This window comes from Microtus oregoni, unplaced genomic scaffold (assembly GCF_018167655.1).
Source record: "Microtus oregoni isolate MIOR12 unplaced genomic scaffold, Mior012 000018F_ref0000195, whole genome shotgun sequence".
Lineage (NCBI taxonomy): Eukaryota > Metazoa > Chordata > Mammalia > Rodentia > Cricetidae > Microtus > Microtus oregoni.
This window is the reverse complement of record NW_024543077.1, coordinates 31,614,837-31,629,231: the sequence shown is the minus strand read 5'-3', so window position 1 is coordinate 31,629,231 and position 14,395 is coordinate 31,614,837. Positions and strand designations below refer to the sequence as shown.

General features: G+C 39.9%; 1 protein-coding gene across 1 annotated transcript in view; it reads left to right on the top strand.

Annotated features, from left to right (window-relative positions):
• The window catches only part of LOC121458966 (collagen alpha-2(V) chain), a 124,495-nt gene that overhangs the window by 65,158 nt on the left and 44,942 nt on the right, over positions 1–14,395 (top strand). The window contains exons 4-12 of the mRNA XM_041668410.1: positions 1,335–1,367; positions 2,378–2,410; positions 3,348–3,401; positions 6,494–6,604; positions 8,319–8,396; positions 11,236–11,280; positions 12,822–12,875; positions 13,253–13,306; positions 14,001–14,054. Coding sequence (XP_041524344.1) covers positions 1,335–1,367; positions 2,378–2,410; positions 3,348–3,401; positions 6,494–6,604; positions 8,319–8,396; positions 11,236–11,280; positions 12,822–12,875; positions 13,253–13,306; positions 14,001–14,054 — 516 coding nt within the window. The remainder of the gene's footprint in view (positions 1–1,334; positions 1,368–2,377; positions 2,411–3,347; positions 3,402–6,493; positions 6,605–8,318; positions 8,397–11,235; positions 11,281–12,821; positions 12,876–13,252; positions 13,307–14,000; positions 14,055–14,395) is intronic.

Genomic DNA, 14,395 nt, shown 5'->3' with positions numbered 1-14,395 from the left:
TGTGGGAGAGTCAGGGCTTTCCATATACTGGACAAGCCTTCGACGACTGAACTAGTTTTAGTCAACTGCCCGTTCCTGTCAGAAAGTTGTGAACTACATTAGGAGTTTTGGAACACGTTTTCCATCCTTTTACTATTCATTGTACTCAGTAAATAGTTCATGTGCCTTAGGAACTTGACGTACATTTGTGGTCAGGGGAAGATCAAGGAAAAGGAAGGAGGAAAGACAGGAATGAAGAAGGAGGAAGGGGAAGGAGAGAAAGCGAGGGGTGTTCTACTTTAATGAATTGGTCTCTTCATCGGAGGATAATTAATTGATCCAAAATCAATTAATTTTTTTTCCCAAAGCATACTGCTTGCCCTCTTCTCCCTCCTTCACCTTCAGGACCTTACCTGAAGAAGGTATTTTCCTGGAGAAGACCTTCTTGTCTGTGAGAACAGCAGTAGTCATAACTGTTTCCCTAGTAACTACCTGTGCTCTAGGGCCACGTTCCTACTCTAATGCATCCCCTGCTCCAGACTCAGATCAACCCATGTGATCGCTGTATTGTATGTTCTGCTCCTGAGTCTGTCATGATGATCATTGAAATGATCCGTTTTAAAGTTTCACCAGTTTTCCATGTGTGAGGTAATATTGGATAGATATAATTAGATTTTCCCCTTTGGAATATACGATTTGGTGACCTAGATTTTTATTGGTGTCTAGTTTTCCTTGTTGCTCCTTCACTGACGTTCATACATTGACATGGCAGTCTCTTGCTATGCAATCGACTTTTTCCAATGTTTCCCTCAGAGATTGAGAAGCACACGCTAGAACAACCGTGCTTTCTCTTCTGATGAGAGGCAAGCATCTGTAACTTTTGATGTTCGCCATGAAGTCTATGGAAGGAACACGAGGGGCAAGAATGGTTTCTGTCGATGACAATACCCTGCCACTTTGGACGTATGGGAAACTCAAATGCATAGTTTCTTCTGTGGTTTTACTCTATGGGGAGATGTCCCGGTGACTCTCTGTCTTTACTTCTTTCTCCCTGACTCTTTCTTATTCTAATCAGCTCTCTGCTATTGGTGTTATGAAAAATGAAGTAAAGCAAAGGTTTACTTCCTTCCCATTTCATGTGCTTCATTTCTTTCATGGTCTTCATCTCTGTAGAAGTTGTCTTCACAAAGAATGTCTGACCAAATGCTTTGATCATGGAACGTTAACTTTGTTTGCAATGCTAGCATTTTATCCACATTCCCAGTATTTCTCTAGACTAGTGTGACATGTTATTGCTCCAAATAATTTATATTTTATTAATTGGTTTCTTCTTTTTTTTTTAAAAATCTTTCTAGGGACAAAAAGGAGAACCAGGACTCGTGCCTGTTGTAAGTGTATATTATTTATACATAAAACAATATATGTACTATTTTCAAGCATAACTATAGAAGTTATATATTATTGTTTCCATTCAAAAAGAAAGTTAATTTATATTGAAAAAGTTTAATAAAACATGCACAAGGCAGAATACAGTATTAGATATAATATGTATGCTTTATAACATTAAATTTTATATTCACATGATGGACTACACAAAAAATCATATTTTTATAGTATTAAGTGTATTGAATTGTATATAACTGTGTTCTGCACTTTTGGAAGTGTGTCATTCCTGATCCTGATCAAAATTCCACATTAATTCAGAATTCTCAGGACATCATTATCCTTGTGGTGACCAGAAGCTACACCATGGATATGACAAAAGTGCTATCATTTCAAACCATAGATTTTATAGCAGCTTTCATTGATCTGTTAAGCGAAAAGATTACACTCAGTAATTATTAGGTAGCAATAGGTACTACCTAGAGTAATAGTAATAAGGTAGAAAACCCTATTTTCTCAATTTACCCAAAAGTATGCATTTCTTATAGTTTCCCCTTTTCATATTTGACGTGTCTTAGATTCTAAATATTTGACTAACTTTCTCATTCCACATAATTCCGTGAGTGAGATTGTTTCACAGACATCATTTTGCATTTCAGTCTGCATATAAATTTCCATTTAAAGAAACTTATTATAGAGAGAACAAGCAGTTAGTTCAAGGTCACATAGCTGCCCTGAGAGTGAAGATTTGGCATCGAGCCCCTGTCTTCAATGTGAATGTATTGTATCCATGTGAATTTATTGTATCAATAAAATGTATCAATTTCCATGCAAACAGTGTGTTTCTGTACTAAAGTTCCAAACAGGTGATATTTTAACTCAGAGGTCAGAGGAAGTGCAACTAGTTGGGCACATCCTTTAAAAGATTTTATCCAGCTTTTGTTCTTATTCATTAGACTGAGTTTTCCAAGTCTCTATAAACTTTATCTTCATAATTTTCTTGTTTGGTGTATAGGTAACGGGCATACGCGGTCGTCCGGGACCTGCAGTAAGTGTTTTCTTCCAGTATTTGTTGTGAATACTGAGTATCTATTTTTTTTTTTTTTACTGATTTTATTGAGCTCTAAATTTTTCGCTGATCTGCTCCTTGCTTCTCCCCGCCTCTCCTTCAACCCTCCCTATGCTCCCAATTTACTGGGGAGATCTTGTCTTTTTCTACTTCCCATGTAGATTAAATCTATGTGTATCTCTCTTAGGGTCCTCTTTGTTGTCTGGCTTCTCTGGGATTGTGATTTGTGGGATGGTTTTCTTTGCTTTATGGGAAAACATCTTAATAAAAAAATTAAATAAAACAACAGAAGCAAGATTGTTGGTTGAAACAAATAACAATTTTTAAATAAATGTTTCTAGTAAGGCAGCAACTGTGGCAGTTAGAATTCGAGAAATTTTGAGTGGAGTTTATATGTACGCATGTATGTGTGCCATAGAAACAATAATCCATCATTGTTTGAATGCACATGGCAGCAACAGTAAGCTGCCAGCCAGCAGCAGAGAGCCCAGTGGTGAGTGGTCTGGAGCCTTGTGTGCCAATCTGAACTCACATATTCTATCAGATAACTGATAATGTAGGGCTGGCACTTTTCCGTGAGTCTTCAGACATGAACTCTTAAGCTTTTGTACCTAGAACTTATTGGCCAAAGATTTACATTGCAGCCAGCTTGTGAAAATGATGCTTACTTTGCAATTGCTAGCTATGCCAATATGTTCAGTTCCGCGGTGCCTTTATGTGGTGCCCAAGTCTGTGCTGCTCTTTGAACTTCACCCCTGAAACACTCAGCCCTTTGGTTTATAGAACATTCGCTCTCTCAAGCTTTGCTGTCCAGTCTTCAACTGCACTAAACTGGAAAAGCGATGTGTTCTTTTATCGATTACATTCTTTAGAAATTCATAAATGTTTATATCCATAATCATACTTTGTATTTTAGGGCCCTCCAGGATCACAAGGACCAAGAGGAGACCGAGGCCCCAAAGGAAGACCTGTAAGTTGGCGATTTGTTTCCCCCATCCCCCAAATGTTTGTCCAATGTGCTAGTTTGCACTTTTCCTTTGAGTGCAGGGAGGGTACCAGAGACACTTTTGCTCTGCCATTTCCACTAAACGCCACAAAGAATTCCAATCACGAAATGAACTTACAGTTCTCCAAATGTAGAGAAAATTATTGCATGAAAGTGATTAGCCACTCCTTACTAGACAGATAACACAACTGCAATCACTTAGATTTTATAAAGTCAAATTACCTACACACTGATGATAGAAACAAGGTTAATACATCATGCCGCGTTCTGAAGCTGTCATTCACGAGAGAACGATGCCAAGAATGTTAATATAAGGTAAAACACCTGCACTCTGGTTTTTATGGAGTCTGTGGAAATTTCCAACTGGAGAGGGGAAGAAAGAAACTATTGGTGGATAAGATTTATTTCCTAAGTAGAATTCTTTCCTTCCCATGGTGTAGATGTTACAGAGATTTAATAACTGGAAGAAATTAACACTTCTAACGAAGGTTATGAGTTAGAACTAAAGGCGGTGTATCCTTGAGCTAAAACATGACGTCACACATTGTAGAACCTCGTTATCTCATTATCTACTTGCATACGAGGTATATTCTTTTCTTGTTAAGTGTACGCTTTCTTACACCCACCATAAAATCTAAGATGTTTCATATATTGAGAAACTGGATTATGTTTTTGTGCTGTCATTACCCCTTATTTCGGTCAGGAAACATTTGTGTTGTTTAATTTTTATCTCTAATTGTAGCTACTAAAACTTAATTTTCAATGGAATTTTAAGTATCCAAATATGCATTTGTCGGGATATACGTGGAAGGAATAGATGAGCAAGGAGGCAACACGTGACTCTGGACGTATAAGTAGGAGTGGAATCTATTGTAGGTCAGATCGTTCTGAAATCTTACAGCCTAGTTTTCTCTAAAAGCATCCACACATTAAACCAAACGGAGGACGAAGCGCTCAGGCTTCTAGAATCGAGCTGGCAGTGTGGGTAGATTGCATACAGGTGGATGGTAGTGCCCAAACCAGCTGTGGCCGCATCAGGGGACTAAATCTCATGTTCTCATCCTCTCGTGCGCTCTTTGCTGTTCTATCGAGCTACTTCGCTGGTATTAGTGGTTTCAATGCGTTTAGCGCTCCAGGTGTCACCACAGACTAAAAATGACAAGCAGGGAAAAGTGAAGAGTGTCCGCTGTTTTCTTCATGTGGACGTTGAAAGTTCGCCACCTAGTGGCCATCTGCAAGTACTTTTATGCAGCGTGCTGCCCGAGCGTCTTCTGGGAGGATGGGAGAAAAGGATGGAACAGAACATTTACTTACTTTAACACACAAATGATGTGATTAAGTTTAATTGAAAATATGCATTTGAATGGGTTACCAATTCTAGTTCATTTTTAGTTTTTAGTCACTAAACCGTCTACATTGTATTCTTATTGTCCTTAAATGGTTTACATTCACTTCGTCTTAGAAAATTTTCGCAAGTGTTTATTTACTTAATTTTCAAGTTCTGATAGACCAACACATACAAGCGATATTTAGAGAGAATTCCAGGAAAATACAGAAGAAATTGGACTTCAGCAAAAATGTAGGTTCTCTTCAGGCCAGACCTTGCTTGGTATCCGATCAGGCTTAACCAGCGAATACAGTAACAATCCCAAGAAATCCTATTAACCAGATCTCTTTCTATTCATACACAAAGCAAATAGAAATTTCCATTTATTTTGGAAACATTTGGAGAGTAAGCATTTTGTTTCTGTTTTAAGTTTCTGTTTATAATAATAGTTTGTACTGAGCAGTTGGCTTTTGGGGGGAAAAGCACTCTGATGAAGCTAAAGGCTACTCTGGAGCAGGGTGCCTGCCACACTCTGTGATCCGGGGGCGAAGATGACAGCGGAAGTAAACCTGATAACGCACCAGAGAGAGTAGTGACTTGCCAGTGGGCGAGGGGCAAGAAGGGGACTGATTTTTTTCAAATATAAGAATGTTTTTTCTAAGAAATCATGCTTTGGATTTCCTAGGCCATTTTTTCTTTCAGTTCAATGACATAAGTGTTATTTGGCCAACTCCAGAAAAATATGGATCAGCTTCTTCGGCTTGTCCAGCCTTCTGGGCTGCATTGTGGATTTACCTTTGAGTTGCTGACTGTGGGCCAGGTAGAGCTACTCTCTTGGCTAAGAATTAGAAGCTTTTTTACTATTAAACATCAAACTACCACTTTACTCGTTGCCCATATATACTGATAAAATTCAAATTATCTTGTGACTTCTTTGTTCCTCTCCTATGAGAGCGTAAGATTTTTAGACGTACAAGCGCGCGCGCACACACACACACACACACACACACACGCATGTGCGAGCCTCATGGGAATGATGAAGCTGGGAAACGGAGCTTTTCCAGCCCTGAGGACGTGGCTCTTCCCCACGTTGCCCTCAGAATATGCGTTAGGGAAAGGGTGGGACTTGGCGGGAAAGGTCATTGTTCACTTCTCTGAGACCTGGCCTCTCATGTCTCATTCGTTTGGCTGACCGCTTGCGTGGGAAGGAAAATAAGACATGCCAGGCTTAAAGTAAAGAAGAGTGAAGTGTGCAAATGTTATCCACAGTATTGAGTGTCCACTGTGTACCAGAAATTCTGCAAGCCTCATGCAATTTGGAAGATGAAATAGACCCACAAACTCTATCCAGGGCTTTTGCATTTTAGGAGAAGATAGGGTGAAAAACAGGATAAGCAGGCACATTTACAGGTAACTGTAATACCAGACAGATACATTTAGAAACTGTTTATTAAATATACGTAAGCAAGAAAATCTCATCAAATAAACCTCATTCTAGACTGATGCTGAGGTGACATGATTTTTGAATTATTCTAAGATTTAACACGTCAAATAAAATTCTTACCAAGACTGTGTCTCGGTGACAGAAGCTCTGATCAGTGGGGAAATTGACAGTGTTTAGATTGTCTGTTATAATGACCATGGTTGCCTTCTCCAAGTCTGTGCATTTAGCTTCCTATTGAGCACCTATTTGAAAGTGATTCTAACATCCAGTGGTTTTCTTTCCTAGGGTCCTCGTGGTCCTCAGGGAATTGATGGAGAGCCAGGTGTTCCTGGTCAACCCGGTGCCCCAGGGCCTCCTGGACATCCCTCTCACCCAGGGCCTGATGGAATGAGCAGGGTGAGTTGTGTGTAACAGTTAGGTGATTCACAAATCGTGAATTCAGCCTGATGGTGTCAGACTGTATCCGTTCAGAAGTTTATACTTTACTCTGAACCTGTGGCATGAATGCAGATCTACTGGGAACAACAGTGAAACTTATAAATCCACAAGGAATTGCTGGAAAATCCAAAGCATCCTTTTCTCAAGGTTTGCATCAAATTATTTGTTCTCCAGCGGTAGTTCCAGACCCCAAAACCCTCGCTTTTTTTCTGGGGGTGCTGAGAGAACAAACACTGCAATGCTCATACAATGAACTGAAGAACACACCTCTCTGTCCTGCTGTTCCCCAGGCTCCCAAAACCAAACCTGCATCCTCCCAAGAGAGGATGCCATATTTGTGGTGATGGAAAGAACACGAGGTTGTACAGACTCTTGGGGCAGACATTTTTGTCACCATGACAGATGCTAGTGAGAAACAGTTTACAGGGGAGATGATTGGTTCACAGTGTGAGAAGTTTCCATCCATGGCTGCTGGCTCCCTTGTTTCTGGGCCTGTGTGGGGTAGAGCATCATGGCCTAACATTGAGAGAGCAAACATTCCCCTTCTCCATGGCCAGGGAGACGACAAATAAAGGAAGAGTTCTCCAAAATATATTTGCAGTGACTTAGATAATTTCATGCAGCTAGATCTCACGTCTGAATGTTTCTACCTCCTCCCAACCCATGCTTTTGACTTATGACTCCATTGGTGAGTGAATTCATTGGGAAGTTCCATGGTCCAGTTACTTCCCAATACTCCACCTGTGAACATTGCACTGGGGACCAAGGTTATAACCCAAGGCATTAGGGTGTGTTGGGGAAGCTATATCAAGCCATAGTAGCATTAAACATATTTCTTATATTTTAATTTTCTTCTTTAATCAAATAAATTTGTCTGCCCCGTTGAACTCTTGGTGGCTGCAGATGGCACTCGGGGTTTACTGCATAGGAAAAGCCACCTGATGAGTGCGAAGACTACTAGTGTATTGCAACTGTTCATGCATTTGCTTACCAACTAATAAAAAAAGGAACAATCTGTTTATATGTTGAACAACATACTTATTTCCCACTAAAATTAATAAATTAATTAATAAAGCTGCTGAAAAATAGATGAATAGTTTTAGTCAGTTTAATTGCCAGAGCATTTAAAAAAATACCAGAGAATAAGTAAAACGATTTCCACTTCTTCAATAATCAGAGATTTACTGAAAGGATTATAACAATTTTGTCAACTTACAGAAAAGCAACTTTTAGGTTTCTTTCCATGAGTCAATAAAAAACCCCATCTAGTTAAAATATTCTGAAATGGAATCTGGCATCTTTAGGATAAATATTTAAAGTACATCCTTTAAGCTTTGCTCTGTTACAAGCATGTTCTGGGTGGGAGAGAGCCAGATGAAGACATCAGATCTGTGGCAGGCAGCTGAGAACCTGTCAAGATTCGTGTGCCTGGGTTACAGCAGGTTTTCTGAAATAACATATGGAGAAAACACCCTGGGGGAAGAATAGTCCATCAAACGCACGCACACCGAAAAGCAGCTTGAATTCTTCCCCACGTATTAAAGTCAAATATTCAGAACGGCGCTTAGAGGAGTCTGGTAGAGAAAGCGGAGTGGGCACGTTTTTCACCGTTAGAAGTGTGGCGATACACATCTTTTACAGTGTAAATAATGTCAACGCTTACCTTTCACAGCCCTTTTCAGCTCAGATGGCAGGACTAGATGAAAAATCGGGACTTGGGAGTCAAGTGGGACTCATGCCTGGCTCTGTGGTAAGCACACAGTTTACTGGTAAAGTATTAGTTGAAAGAGACTTCTAAATGGGGAAGCTTGAGTGAGTTAGATAAAATTGTAAGCAAATGAGGGGGCTCAGCTGGTGAAGGCGACAGCTGCCACGCCTGCTGATTTGAGATCAACCCCCAAGAAACATACGGTAGGAGAGACTAGACTCTTTTGACTTTCACGTGTGCACCGTGACACTCAAGTACACACACACACACACACAGTGAGAAACACACACAGATGCACATACTAACAGACACAGAAGCACAGACATTCACAGAAACACAAACGCACACTCATACACACCTACACCGACACACACATATATGCACACACAAACATCTATACACATACACACAGAAGCACAACATACACAGAAATACATACAGATGCTCATATACACCTACATACACAAACACATACACACATGGACATATATGCACACATTAACGTAAGCATATACATACACACATACAAACACATACACACACAACCGTTCACACACATATGCACACAAAATACACACATTTTATTAATATAAATAAAATTAGAGTATTTTAGAACACACTTATCAAGACATTTAGTTTATTTTGCAAGTCCTGCCGTGTGTGAGTTGAAAGTCCAGGAATGTTCCAGTCATACCCTTATGTATTATTTGTGAGCATCAGTCAACATCTGTCTGCATATTTCATTTCGCACTTAAGGAAGAGGACATGACTACCATCAAAGAGACTATTTCTTTATAGGAAAATTGTATTTATTATTTTTATAGTGTCGATTTGAAACCCTGACTTGTTTGATTTCTCAAACAAATGCTGGGTCATTTCCATCTTTATGAGTTCCCACTGACCTAGCATTCTTTGACCGGACATCCATAGTCTAGCAGCTCTGCTTCCCTGGCTATTCCTCTTTCGTCTTTGGCCCTGTGAATTTTCCAGCTTCGTGGACTGATTTTTAACTTGGCGATATAAAGGATTCCAGACACACAGTGTGAACTAACACTCTTCACACCAATTCTTCAATGCCTTTTGAACTGAATAATTCAAAACTGGTCCATGTTAATGAAATCTCAGACAATGCAAAATAAAGTCACACCTCATAGATATCCAGCCCTCTACCCATCTTTAAGGCCAGCTTTAGGCTACCTCAAACATGATTTGCATGTCTTCCAAATCACTGTTTACTGCTTGTTTTGTGATAGTTTTCTGAGATATCTAATGTTTTATATATTTAAATTTAAATTACATTCATTTCCCTACGACTATCTTATCAAACTGTGTTTATTTTTAGTCCTTTAATTTAAAATTTTAATTAAAATTAATGTTTTCTTAACTTATATTGATTGTACATAATAATGAGTTTCCTTATGTTGTTTTTTTTTAAAAAAACATTTTTATGGTTTATTTAACTTTATTTTATGTGCATTGGTGTGAAGTGTCAGATCTCCTGGAACTGATCTTCAGACAGTTGTGAGTGCCATGTGGGTGCTGGGAATTGAACCCGGGTCCTCTGGAAGAGCAGTCTGTGCTCTTAACCACTGAGCTATCTCTCCAGCCCCCCTTATGTTGTTTTTATACATGCACACAATTTGATATTCCTTTTTGAATTTCCCACTTTTCTCCTTTCCGAGTCATTGTCTCTGTCTCCCAAAGTGGCCATTTTTCAAATTTCTTATTTTTAAAGGTGTTTTTTCTCCTTAGTAGCTAAAACCTAGAATGAAATAAACTGAATTTAGCAGCATTTACTCGATTGAGATTTACTTTAGCTAAACTGATTTTATTTATAAGGTTTGACATGAAGTTTCATTTTTCTCATATGGAGTTAAAACCTCCCTAAGTTTTCACTTCCCAGTGCCTCCCCTTCGCTTCAGGGGAATCACTTCATGTTTAGATGAGAGAAGCCTGTGCTTATGCTTTTTAATATGTGTTGTGAAAGAAAGAAATGTTCCAGAAAACCCAATTCCCCGATAATTTAAACTGACATTGAAAATGATCTGGCCGGTATTGCTGGTTTCATAAACTGTTGACTTAGCTTGGTATTTAAGCCAGCCCTCCCTAGAGCGGAAACATCACACGGGCTATCTGTAAGTGCTGTGTGGGTGCCAAGATTTTTCCTCTTCAGATGTTGTGCTTTATCAGAATCTCCCACTTGCTCATCTGTGGGCCCTTGTCATAAAGACACTGGGTGTGCACAGGCGTGTTTATGGCAAAGAGACTACACGGTGAAATCATCACACACGTCAGTCAAATTTAATCGCCCTGAGTGCATCTGCCTCCCAGAAAAGCAAATCCAAGGTCATGTCAGTATGGTCCTCTAGTAAAGTGTCGCTTCCCAGATTCTAAGACACATTCACCATTTTAAAAGCATGAGTTGTGGAACTGAAGAGGTCGCTCAACTATTAAGAGTAGCTATTCTTAAGAGGGGAAAAAAAAAAACACCTCAGGGAAAAGCACAACAATTGGTTATTTATTACCAAATGGCCAGTCTTGAAAACATGCATGCAAGTAACCTTATACAAATGGAACAAGTCACATCTGGGACTATGTGTGTGTGTGTGTGTAATATGATAATAATAATAATAATAATAAAAGAGTAGCTATTCTTGCCAAGAACCCAGGTTTGATTCTTAGCACCCTCCTGGTGGTTCACAACTCCAGTTCCAGAGGATATAATACCCACTTATGACCTCCCAGAACACCAGGCACATATATGGTGTACCTGGATACACATGAGCAAACCACTCATACACAGCCAATAAAATTAATAAATCTAAAATAAATATAATGTGACTTGAATATGAAGTAACTTTTCTTCTCACTTGTTTTGAAGGGTCCTGTTGGCCCAAGGGGACCTCAAGGTTTACAAGGACAGCAAGTAAGTATTTTTTTTTACAGTGAAATTATATACTACAACATAAAGAAAGAGCACAAATAAGGTTCACGTTTCATGACTACTTGGGGTAGAACATTAAACTGTGTAATTATCACTTGGAATGGCATCTACCAAACAATCCTCACCCACTTAGAAGCATGGGCAGCTTTCTTTTTCAAAGTTTCTTGATAACGTGTGTGTGTATGTGTGTGTGTGTGTGAGAGAGAGAGAGAGAGACAGAGACAGAGACAGAGACACAGAGAGAAAGACACACACACACAGACAGAAAGAGAGAGACAGAGAGAGAGACAGAGAAAGAGAGGGAAGGAGGTAGGTAGGTAGGGAGAGAGAGAGAGAGAGAGAGAGAGAGACAGAGACAGAGACACAGAGAGAAAGACACACACAGAGAGACAGAAAGAGAGAGACAGAGATGGAAGGAGGGATGGAGGGAAGGAAGGATGGAGGGAGGGAGGGAAGGAGGGAGAGAGAGAGAGAGAGAGAGAGAGAGAGCGCACACCAGAGACTGAAGACATATGTCTTTTTTGGTCGCTCTCTGCTTTAGTTCTTGGGGCAGTCTCTCTCTTGCAGGCAGGGTCTCTTACTGAACTGGTAGCTCACCAGTTTAACCAGTCATCTGGCTGGAGGGCCCCAGAGATGCCCTGTTCCTGTCCCCCTCCCCGGCACGAGGATCACAGGCTGGCTGTCTATCTGCCCGGCTCTCCATGTGTTGGGTTTCCACACTCTGATCCTCGTCATGCCTGCGTAGCAAATGCTTATCCACTGAGCTGTCTCCCTAGCCCTCCGAGTGTCTCAATGGTCGTCAATGTGCATCATCTGATTTCTCTAAGTGATTGACCTCTGACACTAGGATCCATGTATCCTTGGTTCTAAAACAATAGAACATCATCTGATGTTATGATGATTTCCGCAACTGATTATTGCCGACTCTCAGACTTTACGATCAGATAACAAAAGGCCGTTTCCAATTAGTATTATTATAAAGTAAGGCCAAGGTAGTTATTTTGTGGAATCTGTAAGATCCTAATACTATATACTTTCTTTCCACACCTATCAAATGCTAGTAGAACTATGAAGTAGAACTCTTTGGCTCCTTGTAACGATCTAATAGGCATTGGCTAAGAATGCTTCAAAAGGAAACATCTTTAGCTTGGTCGAGGTCATCTCATTGTCATGATCAGCTGTATGGACTTGACTTCATTACATTGCTGAACAGAGAGGGAGTTGATAACGGTGAGGTGGTTGATGATGATGATGATGATGATGATGCTAAATACTATTGATCGAGTACCCATTCTGCACCAGCCCTATTTGAGGACTCCTTTATCTAAATAGGCCAATAAACCTAGTTCTAATATTAACCTGATTTTTGAGATTGTGAAACTGCATTATAATCTGATTCAGTAATTTACTTGATATTCCATACCTGGAAAGAGGCAGAGAGCAACCCCCTATGCATTGTTAAGAATGCAGAATTTGGTATTCTGTTTTCCTTTGGTTCATTTATCGCTCGTTCTGAATTTTAGGGTGGCGTCGGGCCATCAGGACCTCCCGGTGAGCCTGGCGAGCCTGGACCAATGGTGAGTGTGGAATGAATGTGTCAGCCCTTTTCTTCGGGCTCTACCTCTATGAGGTGTTGTGGGGTATTTGTTCTCTTAGGCCACAATAACGTAGCAAGAAATGATGATCCCTGAGGTCCTGTGCTATGGATTATACTTAAGTTCTATGTTTCCAAGTCACAGTATTTTAACCCAGGAACTTGAGTGTTGTGCAAAGTATGGATACATAGATTTGTGCAATTCAACATCTCTATTGCCAAGCACAAGATCTGAGACATACAGATAATAAAACATTAGTAATGCTGTTTGATATATCTTTCCATTGTCTCAATAGGATTTGAATAGCGTTGGAAGGAGGAGGTGAATATTCTTTGGTTTTTGTTTTGCTTTCTTCTTAGGGTCCAATTGGTGCCCGTGGACCAGAGGGACCCCCTGGGAAACCTGGAGAAGATGTAAGTTTCCCATTGCTTTGGAGTGTAGACGAGGCTAACTCTGAGCTGCATGGGTCAGGTGAAAATTCCACCCCAATTCCCTTTCATCACCTCATCCCATCAAATCCACTCTAAACTTGAGGACACAGGTTAAATTCTCCAAAACCTGAAAGGACTCTTTATTATGAGAGTGTTAAATTACTAGATATTATCTTTCCTGAATTCTCCAGGATTTTTTATTAAGATTTATCTTTGAAAATAAACAATTTGTGTGTGTGTGTGTGTGTGTGTGTGTGTGTTTTAGAAGGCTGGGAAGATGAGTTAACCTGAACATATAACAAATGCTTATTTTATTTTAATTTTTGTTGTGTTAGGGATCAACTTGGGGAATTGTGCATGATAAACAGGGTCTCTGTTTCGAGCTGTATCCCATCCCTCTGCATGTAAATTGTGATGTTCTGAAAACAGCTAGATCAGAGCAGGATGCTCTGCATCCATTTATTCTTCCTAGCAACTTCAAAGAAGCATGATAAACTGAATTGCAGGGTTAAATGTGACCAGAAATCAAACCTGGGTTCTGTTTCTACACTGTTTGCAGTTTAACACACACACACAAAAAATCAATCTGTACAGGTTTTTCTGTCTGCACTTTATCATGCAATCTCAGAGAAGGGTATTTAATCTCTACACTTCTCACCCCCTTTTTCCTGTAAAGGGTGAACCTGGAAGGAATGGCAATACTGGCGAAGTGGGATTCTCAGGGTCACCGGTAAGTTCATGATCAATATAGTGACACAAAAATAAAGAATGCGAAACTTGCCGCGCATTGTACACACATGTATTAGACACCGGGTAAATGAAGACACCCAAGCGTTATCGTCTTCTGTCGAAATGCAGATGTGGAGGGACGTTCTGCCAGCAGCATTACAGTGAATCCCAGTTCCCAGAATTGTATTGGCGCCAGATGCAAACCCTGGAGCCAAACAATTGGGTCATAACTATAACTCTCATGGATACTCCCAAAACTCAAAATTTCCACAATTAAGAAGTCACCAAAGTGACCTACTTATAATCCATAACACCTGAGTTTTGTTGATCTCCAAATATTTT